At 36.4% G+C, this 19824-nt stretch overlaps 2 protein-coding genes across 2 annotated transcripts; one reads left to right on the top strand and one right to left on the bottom strand.

Annotated features, from left to right (window-relative positions):
• Positions 1-6965: 6965 nt before the first annotated feature.
• LOC133844533 (putative gustatory receptor 85a) lies at positions 6966-8312 on the bottom strand. Its single transcript, XM_062278583.1, has 2 exons — positions 7232-8312; positions 6966-7166 (listed from the first exon to the last, which is right to left on the bottom strand). Exons 1-2 carry the CDS (start codon positions 8186-8188, stop codon positions 7014-7016), a joined length of 1110 nt encoding a protein of 369 aa, XP_062134567.1. The 5' UTR covers positions 8189-8312; the 3' UTR covers positions 6966-7013.
• A 1282-nt stretch (positions 8313-9594) lies between these two features.
• LOC133842337 (uncharacterized) lies at positions 9595-10659 on the top strand. The gene is made up of 2 exons (XM_062275387.1): positions 9595-9832; positions 10401-10659. The coding sequence occupies exons 1-2, from the start codon at positions 9638-9640 to the stop codon at positions 10572-10574; spliced, it is 369 nt and encodes a 122-aa protein (XP_062131371.1). The 5' UTR covers positions 9595-9637; the 3' UTR covers positions 10575-10659.
• Positions 10660-19824: the final 9165 nt, after the last annotated feature.

Raw genomic sequence — 19824 nt, 5'->3', positions numbered from 1 at the left:
TCCTTTTAAATTATTATTATTATTACTATTTTATATAGAAATATTTGTTGATGGTAAATGGTTTTTATTAAAAGTTTTACTTGATAATTTTTTGAAAATCAGGATTTTGTACAGTAAAGCACAACATTTCATGTATTCGTCCATCTCATTAAAAAAACCCCTACAATATTTAAAATGGAGTAATTAGAATTCAGTTTATGAGCTATATGTATTTCTTGCATATTCACTGATTGCATTTTGGACCATATAAATTGTGTGCAGAAGGACTTCGGTCATGATAATGAACCATAGGCGTTAAGCGATTTGCGTGAACCGAAATAGGTATGGCAAAAATCTAAAAAGATATTTTATTGTTTTCTCTATTTATTTATTTTTCTCAGCAGTGAGTATATTTTTATACCCGCTACCCATAGGGTAGAAGGGTATTATATCTTTGTGCCGGCAGGAAATGTATAAAACAGGTAGAAGGAAGCATCTCCGACCCCATAAAGTATATATATTCTTGATCAGCATCAACAGCCGAGACGATCTAGACATGTCCGTCTGTCCGTCTGTGTGTCTGTCCGTCTGTCCGTATGAACACCTAGATCTCAGAGACTATAAGAGATAGAGCTTTATTTTTTTTTCTACAGCATTTGTTATGTTTGCACGCAGATCAAGTTTGTTTCAAATTTTTGCCACGCCCACGCAAATCAATCGAATAACAAGCGTAATTGTAAAGCTAGAATTGCGAATTTTGGTTTTTACAATAATTACTATTGTGATTATGATTCCTGCAAATTTGGTTGCGATCAGATAAAAATTGTTGTATGGGCAAAAACGCCTACTTACTAGGGGTCTTAGTTGCTGACAATCTGGTTTATTGTGCCGTCTATGGTATATTTTGAATGCGGCACTATATCGATATACCAAATATACCGTTTAGTATATTTTAGTATTTTTGTAGTATATTTGGAATTTTTTGAGAATAATACCGCAAAATATATTGCTTTTATTCAAAATAGGTAGCGGGTATCTCACAGTCGAGTACACTCGACTGTAGCTTTCTTACTTGTTTTTTATAGATTTACAACTTATTCACTTATTGCACATTAATGTTTACGTAAATTAATGAATTAAACATGTTGCGAATTGCATTTTAAATCTTTTTTGTGTTTACATGAAAAAATTATAATCGTTTTGGACCATGTAAATTATGTTCAAGAGGACCTCTGACATGACTGCGAACCATAAGCGTCTGTTGAGAGTAAACACACCAAAAATCCGAATTTCTGTGCTCTGGCAACTAAGTTGCAAGCTAATTAAATTCATCTATAAATGATAAAAGAAATTTGTAAGACAACGCTATTGAAATTAAGTAATAAAGTAGCTTACAGCGCGTTCCACTCGCTGGCTTTTAGTTTCTGATTGCCGTAACTCAAATATGGCTTCCGGGATGAAAGCAGCTAAAGTTCTGGACATATTATTAGTAATGTAAAACTCAACGAAGCAACATATGCTGGTTGAAAGGAGGCCGAAAAACCTCCATCTGGAAACTCCATTGGTAACTTCAAGTCGAAAAAGAAAATATCCAAAAAAGATGCCAACGCTAAGCATTTGGGCCAGAGTGAACATTATCACATGTCGGAATATTTGGCAAAATTCACCGCACAAATTAATAAGATCCTGTTGTCGCTTAAACAACTCCTGAAGTTCACGGAGTTTCACTCGTCTGGTTAGCAACTTCTTAAGTTGCGATTGTATTCCGAAACCACAGTAGCAAATTCTCCATAGAAATCCAAATAAAAGTAAAGATTTTGCTGCTTCCAAGCAGTCAGTCGAGAAAACGTATACAATTTCAAGCGATTCCAATGAAGAATTTGAGTGGCGCAATTTCCAAATATTATAGATGGTATGCATGATTAAATGGTTAACAACAATAAATAGTTTAGTACACAGCAAAGTATATAGATGTCTCCGATCGTTAGGTGCTGGTTCAACCCCCTCCATCTCTTCTAGTTTTGCATAAAGGTGGTGAATTGAAGATTGTTGGAATTGCGTACAATAAATAATTGCAATTAAACCCACAACTTGGATAATCACACAAATCCAGCGACCGTATATTAGCCAATGTGAAGTTAAGTGTTTTCCAATTACTGGTTTCTCCGATAAAAAAGCCAGATATAGAAGCGGTACACCACATGCCATCAGAAGGCTGTGAACTATGCTGTAAACCCTAAGATACTGAGATCTCCTTAAACGCCCTGTTTCAAGATCGGGATAATAGTGGAGAATCCCATTTAATGCTGGAAAAATACCGAGGAACACTTTAATCTTCTTCATAATTTCTACAACTGAATTAATGCATCAACTGGTAAGGCGTTTCTGCTAGCAAATTAATTTGCCTAATGGATCCACCTACTGTCAAAAGTTGACAGTTTCTGAAAACTTAAAACAGATAAGAATATTTCAATGGTATTTAGTATTGCCAACTTACCCTTTTCCAGTCAGTTCTTTCCATTTTATACCCACTTCTCATATATGGGTATTATAACTTTAAGAGGATGAAGAAGGCATTTTCTTGGACCATTTGATTTGTTATTGATTACTCTTGTTATCTAAGTATACCAAATCTATATTCCAGTATATTTTCGTTTTACCAATTAATACAGTTAAATGATAATTATGATAACCTCATTGTTTTACATTTATTGAGAGCGAGTTACAGATAGATGAGTAATAATTGTGGATTTTTGCATTATTATATAAAACCATTAAATTTGACAATTCACTGTAAGCATCTTCTTATATTAGGTTCACATGAAAAGGTGGTAATCGTTTTGGATAAAATAAATTGTGTTCAAAAGAACCTCTGTCATGATAATAAACCATAAGCGTTTGTTGAGAGTAAACACACCAAAAACGTGAATCTCTGTGCTCTGACAACTAAGTTGCAAGCAGATTAAATTCATCTATAAATGATAAATAATATGTTAGATAATAAATTTAAAATAAAATCATGAATTAGCTTACAACACCTTCCACTCGCTGACTTTTATTTTCTGATTGCCGTAACACAAATATAGCATCCGGAATGAACGCAGCTATACCTTTCGCCACATTGCCAAAAATGTAAAACTCGGCGAAGGAAAAAAAACCCGTTCCAAAGATGCCAAGTGACTTCCATCTGGGGTTTCCTTTTGTAACTTCAAGGCGAATAAGAAAATAGCCACAAAAGATGCCCGTGCTAAGCTTCTGGATCAGATAGAACATCATAACTAGTCGGAATATTCGGCAAAATTCGCTGCACAAGTTAATAAGATCCTGTTGTCGCTTATACAACTGCTGAAGTTCTTGGAGTTTCACTCGTCTGGTTAGCAACTGTTTAAGTTGCGATTGTATTCCGAAACAGCAGTAGCAGATACTCCATAGAAATCCATATAGAAGCATCGATTTTGCAACTGCCAGATTATAGCTCAAAAAACTATACAAAATGTCAAGTATTTGTATTAAAGAATTTGATTGGCACAATCTCCAAATGTTATGGGAGATGTGCAGGATTAAATGAGTAAGAACTATTAAAAGTTTAATATACAGCAAGCTATATAGATATCTCCGATCTTTAGCTGCTGGTTCGATCCTCTCCAACTCTAGTAGTTTCAGATAAAAGCGCTGAATGGCAGTTTGTTGAAATTGCGCACAATAGATGATCGCGAGTGTAACTAATATATGGATGATTGCACCAATAAAGTGACCGTATCTTAGCCAATTCGAATGTAAGTTATTTACAATTACTGGTGTCTCCGATAAAAGACCCACAAGTAAAAGCGGTGTACCACATGCTATCAGCAGGCTGTAAATTATGCTGTAAATCCTAAGATACTGAGATCTCCTTAATCGTCCAGTGGTAGAATCGGGATAATAGTGAACAATCCCATTTATTGCCACAAACAAACCGAGGAGCACTTTCAACTTCTTCATAGCTTCGACAACTGAATAAATATATCGACTGGTATGTCGCTTTTTCTTGCAAATTAATTTTATTAATAGGTACATATACTGTCAAGAGTTGACAAGAACTGTAAACTTTATACTGATAAGGATATTTTTATTACTTATTGCTGTTCAACGAAAAATCCTCCGCTTTCGGTTTGCCAAAATATATATTACTTCTGAAACTTACATTTGAATATAAGAAAAACATGCATATATCTATAATATTAACAAATTATTTGCATTATTTATTTATTGTTTTAAAAAGTAATAATCACTTTGTATCATGCAAATCGTATTCAGGACAATCTCTGTCGCAACAATGAACGTTAAACGTTTGTTGAGGGTAACTACACCAAAGAGTTGAATATCTGTGCTTTGACAACTGAGTTGGAGCTTCATCCAAATAATCTGCAATGAAAATAGATTTAGACAAAAGTAAAAACAACAAGTTGGAAAGCTACAGTCGAGTGTACTCGACTGTGAAATGCCCGCTACCCATTTTGAATAATAGCAAAATATTGCGGTATTATTTTCAAAATATACTGAAAATACTCCAAAAATACTAAAAATATGTCAGATTATATTTTTGGTATATCGATATGGTACCACATTCAAAATATACCATAGACGGATAAAGCAACTAAGCAAACCCCCAGTAAGTAGGCGTTTTTGCCCATACAAAAGTATTTCTTTAATACCTGCTACAATTTTTATCTGATCGCAGCCAAATTTTCAGGACTCATAACTACTATAGTTATTATTGTATACCAAAATTCTCTAGCTTTAAAATTACGCTTGTTGTTCGATTTTTTTGATTTGCGGGGGAGGAAGGGGGCGTGGAAAAAATTTGAAACAAACTTGATCTGCGTGCAAACATAACAAATGATATCGAAAAAAATTATAGCTCTATCTCTTATAGTCCCTGAGATCTAGGTGTTTATACGGACAGACAGACAGACACACAGACGGACAGACGGACATGGCTAGATCATCTCGGCTATTAATGCTGATCAAGAATATATATACTTTATAGGGTCGGAGATGCCTCCTTCTACCTGTTACATACATTTCCTGACGGCCTTTTACCCTATGGGTAGCGGGTATAAAAACTTAAGTAACAGAAATAATAAGCTTACAGCGCGTTCCGTGCGAATATCTTGAGGTTTCGACTGATGTAAGATCGCAAGTATACCAGGAATTAGATCAGCGACGAATCCAGCCAAGCTGTTGATGAAGTAGAATTCGGCAAAACAAAACAATAAATATTCCCAGATAAACAATGTCGAATATTGTGAATTTTCATATAAACGAATCAAAAGGTATGCCGCTAAAGCACAGGTGCATAGGATTCGCAGACAATACCATAGCAGGATGTTTCGAAAAGTGTTTTTAAATTCGTTACACACTCTGATAAGATCCTGTTGTCGTTTGAAGTGATGTCGCAATTTATGAAGCTGAACATGGGTAGCCAGCAACTGCTTCAGTTGAAGTTGCATTCCGACACTACAGTGACAGATTTTCCAGAGAATTTAATGCATAAACATCGACATTGCAGAGAGCACATTATCAATCCAAAAGTAGTAGAATATATAGAGCATATGGTTCGGTCTCTTAATTGATTCAATCAAACGCAAAAAATAAAAATAGAGTTGAAATATAAAATGTGTAAGGAATAGAAGTAGCCTTATATACTGAATAGTATATAGATATCGCAGATCACTTGCTGCTGCTGGTTTAATTAAATCCAAACTCTTTAATTTATTGTAGATGCGCCGAATTGAAGATTGTTGAAATTCCACCAAGTAAATGATCGAGATTACAACTATTGAAAGTAGAACAATATATAGCCAGATTCCGGCTCTAATCCAGTTTGAAGGTACTTGAGGAAACAATATTGGATTATCCGACATGAAATCTAGATATAGCGTAGAAAGACCAAAGACCGAAATAAAACTATGAACTTTTCCATAAATCTTCAGAAACTTGGATCTCTGTAGGTGCCCCGTTCGCGGATTAGGATAATATTGGATTATCCCATTTAGCGCTTGATAGTAAGCAATTATCACTTTTAGCTTATTCATAACAACGGCAACTGAAGGAATTTCCTACTCAAAAGCCCTTCGTTAACCATTTCAATTAGTTTAATGTTACGACAACTGTCAGTCATTGCCAGCACTCTCCCCTTAACTTTAAATTTCAACATGTGGAAAGATCTTTACAGTTAAGAACTTGGCGACAGCCAAGCACGTTATCAAGATCTCTCTTACTTCTCTACCGTGAAAATTGTTTCATTAATTATTCTTACTTATATAATTCGTAGCGTTTAATTGAGATTTAAAACAAGTAACATATCTATAGGGCAAAGTCTGTATTGTAATTGAAATATGTCAAATTAATATACCCAGAAAATACTAGAATATACGAAAAAGTAAATTTATTATATTGGTATACTACTTCACTCAAAGCATACCATAGAATAGCACAATAAATAGAAAGCTACAGTCAAGGGTTCTCGACTATGAGAGACCCGCTACCCATTTTAAATAAATGCAAAACAGTACGATATTAATCTTAAAGTATACAAAATTAATATACTATAGTACTACATTCAAAATATACCGTTTAGTGCAAAATATACCATATCCAGCACACTCGACTGTAGCTTTCTTATTTGTTAAATATATCTATGGATTGGGCCTCAAATTCTTGTAAATTCTAGTATTTTGATGTAATACTACAATCAAAATATACCATTGGGTTCAAAATATACCAGACGCAGCATACTCGACTGTAGCTTTCTTACTTGTTATAGATATACATACATATATATGCATTGGCCTTCCTGAAATTCGAATTGTTTTTTGGGATTTTATTAAAAACAATAAAACACTTTATTAGACAAAGTAACTTTTTCGAAGATTATTCGGCTTGAAAAACAATGTTATAATAAGAAATTGTCGATTAGATTTGCTTACAAAAGTTTGCCTCATTTTTTTAATATTTAAATATAAAAAGTAGAACTTCCAGTAGAACTTCAGTTAGAAATAAAAATAATCACTTTGGATTAAACAAATCGTGTAGAGCAAGATCTCCGTCATGATCGAGTACGATAGACGTTGGTTCAATGTAACCATGCCATACGGCTGAATTTTTGTGTGCTGGCAATTAAGTTGCAAAGTCATCTGAGTAATCTGTAATGCGTGATAATGAAACTTATCAAGAGATGCATATTAAATGACGATAGACATGAGCTCACTGCAAGTTCCACTCGATGATCTTGGTGCTTTGATTGCCACAACAGACTTATAGTATCCGGGATGAAATCAGCGATAGCTTCACACAAACTGTTAATAACGTAAATCTCGGCAATCAAATGCATTGTATATGCAGATATAATTATGATTGTTGTTACATCCATATAGAGTGCACTTTCATTAGCAAACTTTTCACGAAGTAGATAATAAGCAGCAAGGATTACGATACAGATGTTTTTCAATGGATACCAAACCAAGAAATGTGGAAAATTTGCACAGTATTCGTTGCAAATATTGATGAATTGCTGATGTTGCATGAAGACGCGTCGCAGATGAAGGATTTGAACTCTTTGAGCGAGTAACATCTCAAGTTGTGACTGCAATCCGATGCCAACATGATGAATCTTCCAAAGAATTTCAAGCAACAGCAATGTCATTGCACAGACTTTTGTGTGGCACCAAATCCCATAGCAATAGAATAGTACTGTGATTGCCGTTAAATGATCCCATTGCAAATAAAATTTATTGATGTACAGCATAATGTTAAAGAAGTGCGCTGACAGTTTTATGTACTGCAATACTCCAAGTTTTATTCGATCTGCTCTGGAAGCATTTGTCGAATCCAATTTTTGCAGCCTGTTTATGATACGCCGGATGTGATTCTGCTGACCCAAGACACTGTGAAGTGTTAGAAATACAACTAAGATCTTAACAATTGTATAGAACATTGCTGCATATATTATCCAATGTGAATGCACTGCGTATACTGCGGACGATCTCTTTGCAAGTAGATCATTGAAAAGCAAAGATGTTCCAGACAACGTCAGCAGGTTGTGAAATATAATGTAAAACTTCAGATACTTCGATCTCTTCAAACTTCCGGTTCGGGCATCGGGATAATATTCGGTAATTCCATTTAGTGCTTGAAACCAGCCGATAAACACTTGGAGTTTCCTCATAACTGCGAGAACTGCAGTTGCCTTGAAAGCAAAACTATTCCTTTTGCCATTTTAATTAATTTAATAGCAATTGAAAAATGTCACGAAATAGTTACTTTTCACCCAGTTCCCTCATGCTTACTTGATTTGCACTTGATGATGGAAAGTAAAAACATTTTGATGGCTATTGACGCATTTAAGATAAGATCTTATTTACTTTAGATAAAATTATTATCAGCCGCTTTTAATCACCGGAAAAGTTTCATACTTATGTTAATTAAATCGATGAATAGTTGATGATTTTTTATATTATTTGTATGTATAAATAAATAGAAACTTTTAATTATAAATAATTGCAAATTGCAAACAAATAAAAATACAAATTTTTATTTTTCTTCCCATTTTGCTTTTATTGATTTAAATATATAATGTATTTGCAGTTTGATCTATTCCTTTCCTCTTCTTCAAACCTTTATAATTTCAGGTAAATTATCCTCTTCATTGAATATTTTAAAAATATAACGCTGTTTCTTTTTTTTTCATACTAAATTGAGGTCTTTAAAAATATTTTAATCTTAAATTATTGTATTTTTTTCTTTTCCTTTTCTCCTAACCTTTTAAATTTCTGGTATATACTCCTTTTCTCTGGATATTTTAAGATTATGACATTGTAAAACGTTGCACTCACTTTATTGACGTCTTCAAAGATCTATTATTGTGTTTAAATCATAACAAATGTAATCTGTGTGATAACTAATTTTAGCAACTTCGAGATATTGTGTTATAACATTTCTTTGCCCAATTAAGTTTAACAACTATTGTTGAGTAAACTATTTATAGAAAAGAGGAATGTTTGTCGTTATACCCGCTACCCATAGGGTAGAAGGGTATTATAAATTTGTGAATGCAGGAAATGTATGTACCAAGTTTTTTTATGGCAAAAAACGTCTGCTGCAATAGTGTCTCAGCTGCTTTGGATGACAATTCGGTATGCTTAGTACTTTATGGTATATTTTAAATTAAGTATTATATCAATATACTAAATATAGTCTTCGAAGAATTTTAGTATTTTACGGAATATTTATTAAGCTTTCTTTTGGTCTTATCAAAAATGGTTAGCGGGTATCTCACAGTCAAGCACACTCGACTGTAGCATTCTTACTTGTTTCTTTTTTTTATGGCGAGTTATCAATACTGCGGGGGTGCCTTTTGGAATTTAGGCAGATATTGCGATTTCGATAAAGTGGCAATGTATTGCACAACACATTGGCTCAAATAATTAATAAAAGTGTAAGGAAAAGTATTGATATCACAAAAATAACAAGTAACAACAACACGTGTGGCATTTGGAAGCTTACTCGAGTGCTTCGGTTTATCAGTCGGTGTCTTTTCGCAATAAAAGGGCAACCGCAAACTGTGATGAGCTATAGTTCTCCAAGAGTTCTGTTGTCCATCAAAATATTTCAAGAAATGGCTAAATCAATCAGCGCTGCTACCTTGCTGGGCCTTGTCCTGTGCTGTGCCTTGCTAAGCACGGTCTATGCCGGCAACGATTATCTGTGGGGCGAGATCGGTGACAACGATTACAAGTTGGCAAAGGATACCGTCTCCAAGGCCTTCTTCGTTGGCTTGGTGCAGACCAAGAAATACGTCTTCAAGCAAAGCGTGAGTAGATCTTTTGGTGCTAAAGAGTTTCTTACTCGATTAACCCGCTCCCTAAAGGATAAGTAAAAGAAAGAAGTAATTTCACACTCCTAAATTATATATATTCTTAATCAGCGTCAACATTCGAAAGGACATAGTATTGTCCGTGTTTCCGTATGAACACTTTGATATCAAATACTGCAAGAAATATCATTTTTACAGTATATTAAAATACCAAATATACAATATGGCATATTTCAGTATTTTTATATTTAATGACACATTATATCACAGTCCATGACAGTAAAAGTATTTTCACAGTATATTAAAATACCAAATTTACACTTCGGTATACACTTCAGTATTTTTTCGGTATAATTAATGACATGGATTCACAGTATTTCACAGTCGTCCAATCTAGATTTCTTGCTTTACTTATGTTTATCTTAGAGCTAAAAAATAGGAATAATAAATTAGGTATTTCCTTTTACAATAAATTCTATTTCTAAAAACTTCAAGGTCTGATGTTAGATATTTATAAATTCGTTTTGCTTTTAGTTTATATAATTACATTCTTTTGCCTTTGCAGAATGACCTGAATGCTTTGACAATTACGGCTATTAAGGTTACCGACAAGAAGTCGAGCAATGGAGCTACTGCTGTGCTGGTTGCTGGCGGTCCAGGCTCTAAGGGCGCCACCATTCAATTCACCTCGCAGCGCGGCTACGGCATCAAGGATGTTGTTGAAATCTGGGGACGATAAAGAAAATGCGAAGATTCCAATGTGTCTAGCATGCCTAAAAGTATACCATAAAGCAGAATAAAATGATCTTTGCCAGAGATTAAAATTTTGAACTTTTTAATTATCTACTATAGATGCGAAGTGATGATTAACAAATCAGAAAAAACTACAGCAAACTAGGCGACTAGAGTTGATGTGAAAATTAATCAGTTGATCATTTTGCAAAGCGATTGAAATCAAATCAAGTTTTGAGTTGAATAATCGATTGGAATAAGTAGACAGCTTTTGAATTGAAATTGACAATTTATGTTAGTAATCAATTAAGGCAATGCTTATTCAGTTGAAACTTTTTTTTGTATCCAAAAAGAACCAGATACAGTCCGTTAGTTGAGTCTAACTGGTTGCTAGCATCTACAGTTCTAATCCCATTTATCATAGTCTAGACGCTATGTTTATTCTACTTATGTATGTGTAGATATTCGTTCAAGTATACGATCCCCCAGCCAAGCAACAAGCTTTTGCCTCATGAAATCAAGCGAACACACACAAAACACACACACAACTCGTTGCTTCAAGGCCAACTTCTTATTAAATGCCAAAATGTGAGCGTTTGCACAGAGAATAGAAACTACAAGATAAAGCTACAGGCCTGAGCTACAGCTACAGCTACAGCTACAGTCAAAGCTACAGCTACAGATACGAGATACACTGCGAGAACTACGTTTTGGGTTAAGCAAGCAGAGAGCACAAAAAGCAGGATTATAATTACAGCGTCGTGTTATCCGAGGCCCACGTTCAAAGATCAAATGCGAGCCTTGAGTTTATTAGGAAGCCCACAACTCAAAAACAAATATTCAAATTCATTTTCGAATGTATTCGACTGCAAAATACCTGTCATAACAAATTTCGATAATACAATATTCTTCTATTTAATAATATTTAATATTCTTGATATATATAAATTTATTAAATGTGGAACTAGTGAATTTTGAGTTACACTAATTATAAATTTATTACTAACAGGTTACATTCAGTATCTCAAGGTTTTCTAATTCGCACAAAAAATATATAATAGAAACATAATATAAATAAGGAAATCAACTGTTAGTATATACGAATATTCTTAAATAGAAAGGATCTTTTTAAAAACTTTTTTTACTTTGTGCAGTAAGATTGGGTTATCTGGTCAAATAGTAAAATAAAATAATATGCTACATGGAATATATTTGTTCTTATGATATTAGAAGAATTTATAATGATAAAACAAAAAATTCTGCTAAAAATTTAATAAAGCAACAAGATATCAGATTCTTTATGGAATTAAAGATGCCTGCTTAAGCTATTGACAATTTTCTTCGCCTCATAATACACTTTTACCCCCTAAGTACCGGGTATACAAATACAGCTTATGCAAGAGAGAAACCAAAAACTTCTCGCTGAGGAACTTGAAGACTCTTCCACTTCGACTTCGACTCTAGACTCGCTTGCTAGCTAGAGGGCCTTCAAGAGTTGGACTTGCGTTATTATTATGTGTATGTGTGTGGGCGGCGAGCAGCAAGAAAGAGGGAGGGGGAGCGCTGTTTCACATGTGTCATGGTTCATTGGAGTTGTCGTCATTGGAACGCGTTTGACGATTGGCGATATATTTACATATCTAGCGCTAAAGAGCCGTCAAAAGATACAAAAATGGCGTCATCTGTAGAATGAATGTACGCTTGGAGTCAGTCGCAAGCGCGGCTTGCTAATGAGTAACAAGCGAGTCTCTCGCCACATAAACACGTCCACATATATACAGATATATATTGTTGCTTATATAGACGCCGATCTGTCCGTTTGTCCAACTGTCTGTTTGCTCATTTGTCTCTCCGTCCGTCTGTCTGTCTGTCTGTTTGTATTTTGTTCACAAGCTGTCGTCTAACTAAAGTTGCTGCGCTTCAAGGTCAGCTGCATGCGTTTGAGCAACTTCGCTGTAGTCGCAGCCCCAGCCCCAGCCCCAGTCTCTGAGACCCAGCCCCAAGCCCCAAAGCCTCGATCCCAGGCTCGTAATCTCGCAGCTTTGTATGATTTTTGGTTTTTTGTTGCAAACTCCAAGTTTGAATGCAAAACACTTATACATATATATTGCAATGTCTATTAATTATACATGACTGAAGTCTACTGAAATAGTAGTTGAACAAAATGTACGTGATTTCATGGCAACTTGTTCTCCCTCTCTTTTTTTTTGTTTTTGCTCAAGTGCAAAGTTGGCTAATAATACAAATACACTTGTATATTGCATGAGAAATAAACGTCGTACTTGAAAATTCATATACATAATCCCAGTTGCTAACAATTAAAAAAACATTTGCTAGATTTGATCTTTGACTGGCTAAGCTGAGAAACTTTGCAATATCTTATCGATACATTTTGCAGCGAGGTTGGCAAGTTTTATTAAACTGCAATTTTTTTATTGAGGTTTAAACAATTAGTTGTGAAATCTCCAAGCTGGTAATTGAACTGCTTCAAAATATTATTATTATATTATTAAAGATATTATTTTAATTTTGCTGTTGAAAATTCTTTTAAAAATTATAGAATTCACTAAATTATAAGATTTTAGAATAATACCATATTATTATTATATATTATTTTTGTTAATCTTCCTATGCAATGTTCCGAGTGAGTGAATTCTCGAATTTTAAATGAATTTTCAACAGGAAAATGCATCAGCAAAAATTTGGATACAACAACGAAAATATCTAACACAAGCGACTGCATCTCTTGAGTCACTTTTAATTGCTGAGAAAAAATCAACAACATTTTTGACGTTCATGTGAACATCTCAGAGGAGAATTGCGATTTGGGGGCGGTGTATGACTATGACTATGACTGCATGTCATTATCTATTGTACACACACACACACATACAGTTATACATCCGTTCATCTGTGCCTGTGCTCGACACACTTGGCCACATGATCCAACGATCTCATCGCTAGCTGTTCGCTCCGTTGGCCGCATCATCCACACACACACACACACACGCATTAGTGTATGTATGTACATTTTTAAAGCACCCCGAAATTCCCAGCACTCACACACAGTGTCTCTCACCTGTCAGTTATGTGTGTATGTGTGCCAGCAACGTGTAGAACTTGTTTATTTTGTAAATTGAAAGATTGCCGCTTTCGATCGAAATCGAATGATTCAATTTCTAATTTGAATTAGTTTCTACTTGCTTAGCAGCATTTCGCTAATTGGCGTCAGGTGTTAACATCATGTATATTCCGCTTTGACTTGTAAAAGAGCTTTTTTCTTGCCTTCCCTATGTAAACTGTTTCACAATTTGATTTCTTAATCAACTTTCTTCCACGCTACAAAATCACCACTATCACACATGAACACGCATACATCTGCATATTCATGTACGTGTGTGTGGAGAGCGACCTATTTGTTGCTCTCTTTCCAAAACTAGAAAAAGTATTATTTCTACCCACAGTACAGTTTCATTCCTACATACACACACATACACGTACATGCGACTGACTTAGCAACAAGACAACAACAACAAGAGCGACTGCCGTTTGTTCTGCTCATAGTCGCAACGCTTTCGTCGTCGCCACTCTCCTCTCGTTCACTCATTCGCGTAGTGAAGAAAAAGCGTACACATTTGATGATAAAAGGGTGTGCGTGCGACAGAGCTAGAAATATGCGTGCGTACAAATGCGTGTGCCGCCACTATCCTTGTGTGTGTGTGTGTTATATTTGTGGCTTGTGAGGGAATGATAAAATGTGTAATAAAGAAGGAAAGAAAACATTTCATATAGGCTGCTGCTGCATAAAAAAAGAAACCATTTTTATTTGAATTTCATAATGAGAGATAGATATTACAAACATATTCCATTCTTAAAAGTAAACACTTTATTTTAAATATACTATAACGAATAAACACAATTCCAGGACGACGAGATCTAACATGTTGATACGCCCGCAATTTGTATAGGAGAGAGAAAAAGACTGACTATATAAAAAGCACAGTAAGTCCCCGTCTCGCTCCCACATAGGTTGCAGTACGTTGATAATATAAATAACCAACTGCTTACGCTACAAATATTGATAGAATTGTAGCAGCAGCAGCAGCAGTTCGTGTGGAAAAACTTGTAAAACAAACACACGCGCAAGCAGCAAGAAAAAAATTCCATTAGATTTGTGTAACGCTTCCCCGAAAAGCTTGCGGTACGAGGAAAAAAACGCGGCCAACTTTGTTCGCTGTGCAGCGACAAATGGCGCGAGCAAACACAAAGCAAACGCCGAGAGCAAAACTTGACGAAAAAGCCAACTCAACGAACGAAAGAGCGAGCCAGAAGTGCGCGAGGCAAACGAATGAACGAAACAAAACGCTTTCGCTTCGTTAGAATTCGCGTATGTATGCATGCGTGTAGATGTGTGTGTGTTGTTGCTTGGTGTTTCATAAATTATGACGTTGCTCTCGAAGCTTTTTTTTCTCTTTCGAATTTAGGTGAAGCAGCAATAATATGTAGTCGAGTACATACATACATACACACACGTATATATTTTTTCAGACTTGCCGTCATCCGATAATAAAAAGCACATGCAAAGGCCATTCAAACTTGTCGGGAAGAGAATAAAATATGTACTTTTTTTTTTCTGTGTCGCTGTTAGAGCGAGATGGCAACGCTTTTTCTTTTCCATTTACTCTGCGCCATTTGCAAGTTGCGTAATTTGTCGGTCGATTCAAAAATGTGTCATTCAAGTTCCTGGTTGATTCTTTTCTTTGCAGCAGCTTCAGCTTCTTTTCTTAGTCTCTCTTTTCTCATCTGTTTTTGTCTTTCTTATGCGAGAAAATTGCGCGCGACTTTTACGTAATGCGCGCGGGCTTTCCTTAAGGAAAACTTTGCTCGTTGTGCGCACGTTTTGATCATTCATTTCTTTTTTTGTTCATTTGCTTTGCTCACATGATATGGAATTGTACACATACACGTATGCGCATACACATGTATAGTCTCCAGGCAAAGTTCACTAGAAAAAACCACCACCAACAAAGCGGCGTGCCACTGAACCACAACTACAACGACAACCACCACCAGCAACAACCGCCGCGCCACTATTTCATTTTAACTATTCCCGACGTTAGCAACAACGAATTCTTATAATTTTTTTTGTTGGTTGCTCTCCTTTTAGTTTTTATTCTTTTCACTTGATTGTAATTTTTTATTTTGGGGTAAAGCGTCAGAAGCGCTCAACGAACCGCACGGTCCAACGTTCGACGCACGAATGAATTGACAGCAGCACCAGCGACAGCAACACGGCGACAAACCAGTTTTATATAAGCCCGCGCGCAAGTACAGTAAATATAAGCTATACATACAGTAGTTGTTATGCGTGTGTGTGTGCGTCGAGAGCAGCGCTTCAAGCTTCGTGAAAGCTCTTTCGCAGCTGTATATAAGCGAGCATTTGGTTGCCTGTGTATGTGTGTATGTATGTACATATACATTTGTATGTGTTGGTGTAGTTTTGTCGTTGACACACATTCAATTTGTGACTGTTGCTGCTGCTCTTTTTGTGCTTTTTATTTCCCAATATACATACATATATATATACATATATACATACATTCATATATATAAATGTGTATGTGTGGTTGTGTAGTTTTGTAGCTTTGACGCCCGTTGACGCGCCACTTGACTGAAATTTTCCGTCTTTGACGATTTTCCATTGAAACGCAATGAAAAGAGATTTGTATCAAAGTTGTGAACAAACAAAATTGCTGACTTGATGCTCAGATAAATTGCAAAGATAGCATGAGGGCGGGGCGGTGAGGCGTCGTATGCAAAATGCTTGACGAAAACAAATCTAATTAGAAAACGTGCAGTTGTGTGTGGTAGAAAGTGTGCCAGCGAGAGAGTGAGAGAGACACTGATTATTTAAGGGGATCGCGGAGGGGGTATGGGTGGGATGGACAGTGACCGCAGGAAGCAAATACAAAAGTATTCTTGTGTGTGAGTGTAAATAGCTAGCCAATCAGCTAGTTTGTATGTGTGTAAAAGTGTGTCATCACTTTGGACAACTAGAAAACTTGTTATTTACTATAACAACAACAAGAGCTTTGCTTTTTTCGTTCGCTGTGTAGTGCAATTTGCTGCTTCTTCTAGACTTCTTGTGCCCACCACATGTTTACACACACACACACACACGCATTGTAACTTTTGTGAGTGCAAACTAGAAACTGAGAAACTGGGTTATTGGTGCAAATGCGCGCGGTTTTTTTTGTTACTTTATGTTGCCTGCCTACTTCTTGTTGTTGTCCCCTTTACACCACTTGGTACACAGGGCCTGCATGTGTGTTAAGTTTGAAGAGTGCGATTTGTTGTTGCTTTTGCACTTGCCATGCGAAACGAAAGCCACAGCGACAAAGTGCAGCTGCAGTTTTGTTGCCCTGGCAACGTTAAGTGGGCGGAAATTGCATCAAATGACTAATTTCATTGTTCTTGTTTGTATGTGTATGTGTGTTTGCATGCCTATCGCTCATTGCTCTTTTGCTTTTGAGTCTCTTAATATGATGACGACATCAACATGCCTAAACATGAAGAGAGAAAAAAAAAACAAACCAGTTCCAGAAGCGAAACAAATTTTTGGCGATGACGCCACAAATGCGGTTGCTTCTTCTTCTACTTCTTGTAGCTGCTTCTGCGTTTATGGTTGCTGCTGATGTTGTTGTTGTTGTTGTTGTTGCTGGTTTTACTGCGTTTTATGTTTTATGCTGGAAATTAAAAGACACGCACTCGTAAAAAGAAAGAAAGCTGACCAAAGCATTTCTTCAGCTGTTCTTTTGACTGCACTGCACCCCTTCCTCTTCCCCCGTTCTTGCTATTCCCTTCTTACACACTCTGTTGTGTGGCCTTCTTTCGTCTTTTGCCGCCTTTACGAGCAAAACGTGTTGCATGTGATTTCATTTAGTTTTCCTCATCTTCTTTGTTTATGTTTAACCACAAACGAAAAGAAATCTCTTTTTTCGGTTTTTGGGCCAAAAGTTAATGCGCCCCAAGCACGACGATCGCATTTGTGGTATCCACCAAATCTTTCAGCGATAATCTCCCAACCAATGTCTGCAATTTGTTTATGTTTTGAAAGCTTCCCCTTTAATGAACCGTTTGACTGTGAGCTTTCGCAATACATTTCTGATTGGAATTTCGGTATCGTGAGTAAAAGAACAGCGATAATCTAATTGCGCTTACACGAGAAAAATTGAGTTGAAATTAAGGTGAAATAATAAGAGATTGGCTTTTAATTATTGACCTATTTGCCATAAATTAGAAAATACGATCTTTTAAAAACTGATTCTAATTAAATTCCACTGACGTTTTATTTCCTGTTTCGTAGCTATTCCTAGTTAAATCTGTGGTTATTTTTTTTTTTTAGAAAGTTTCTACCTTGACTCTGTGAGTTAATTCAGGTTGTGGCATCAGCATCAGCTGTCAGCGCATAGAGAAACAATCAATTTCATCCGATACGAGCAGTTTATTCTATATGTAGTTGTGTGTGTGCGTGTCAATCGCTTCAGAGAGCTTCCCATTTGAGTTTTCCCCAAAGATAACTGTCATCATCGTAGCAACAACAACGATAACAATGGGCATCATAATAATAAAACTGAAAACATGTTTTTGTGCACGTCCGTTCGTTTTAATTGAGCTTCTCTAGTTCTGAGCTCAATAGATATGCGCAGTGTTTGTGTGTGTGTGTGAGTATGTGAGTAGATTGGGAAGTTGGAAATGACTTTGTAGCTTGACTGAGCTCAGCTTTGCACATTGCGCTTTTGAACTTTAAATTCCAATTCCACACTGAAAATACAGTGTATAAGTTGGTTATATATATAGAACTAGTATATAACAAAGAGTATAGTTATTTAACAACTGGAAAACCTTGAAATGTGCACGAGTGACTAATTAGACGGGGCTGGCAATGGAGCTGAACTGAGAACTGAACACCGAGCACTGAGAACTCGCTTTAGGTTCAAATTCCAATTGATTTACATAGTTGCCACACAATGATGATGATGATGGTGATGATAGTGCGAGAGAACGCTAAACTGAGCTTACCCCAATGAAATGCTTATTGAAATTCCTCACACATACTTACACAGTTTCAAAGGGGTTTCTATCAATTTCCGTCAGTTTATGTGAAGCTTCCTCATCGTGATAACAATAAACCAAACAGTCCACGCAATTTGCTTATCACAATTTTTAAGAGTTTCGCATAAACGTTGTATTTATTTATTTTTTGTTATCACTTCGTTACGTTTTGGTGGAAAAATCATTAAGAGTTGTTAACTTTCCACCGTCCGGTTGCAGCTGTGTAGAAATATGCGCGTTTAATGCCAGCGAATAATCATTGGCGAATGGCTGCGCAGCCTTTGCCTTTGCCTCGCTCGACCAAACCAAGCCAAGCAAAGCAAACCAGCAAGCAACCATCCAGTTCCAACCGAAAAATGCGTTCCATATACACACGCACACACACTCACACACGCGCACATATCTGTGCAGTTGTGTGTATGTACATATCCATGTACACTGCTTTTATGTGTATGCGCTGTAGGGGAAGCCAGTGTAGGTCAATGAGAGACAACAACAGCTCCAAAGAATAGTTCGTGTCGTCGTCGCCGACGTCGCGTCGCGTCGTTTGCGTCGCTGTCGCTGGTGTTGTTGCTGTTGTCTTTGTTGTCGCGCAGCTTTTAAGCTCCAAAAGCGTCCCAAAATGTCTGCAGCCAAACGATACTAAGCCGCAGCCCAAGCACTATCAGCTTCAGCTTCAACTTGTGACGAATCTAAGCCGTTTCCAATACAATGGAAAAAGTGCCGCTGGAAGGAAGAGACCCCAAAAAATCACAAAAAATTGCGTTGCTTCTTTGCTCGAAAACTGCGCATAATTTTTTTTTGACAGCAGCTGCGTCGGAAAAGCAAACAGAAAGCTGCGCAGATTGGGTCTTTCGAAATTGTAGCTAAACTCAAGGGGCCCAACACAATGTTGTTTCCTTTACACACACACACACACACTCATACATACGACTGTATGAATCTGCCTATTTCCGCAATGTATTTGATTAGGAACGCAGCCCTTATCAATTGCGCGGAATTTGGTTCGTTGGCTGTTGTTGCCAAGCGTCGACCCACTGTGCCGATTTCTCGTATGCAACGCAATGCAAGTTCGCGACTGTTTTTTTGTTCTTTCTTGTTCTTGTCTTTCCTTGCAGGCTGCCCCACCCCTCACCGCATCG

This window comes from Drosophila sulfurigaster, chromosome 3 (genome assembly GCF_023558435.1).
Source record: "Drosophila sulfurigaster albostrigata strain 15112-1811.04 chromosome 3, ASM2355843v2, whole genome shotgun sequence".
Classification (NCBI taxonomy): domain Eukaryota; kingdom Metazoa; phylum Arthropoda; class Insecta; order Diptera; family Drosophilidae; genus Drosophila; species Drosophila sulfurigaster.
This window is presented reverse-complemented; position numbering and strand designations above follow the sequence as displayed.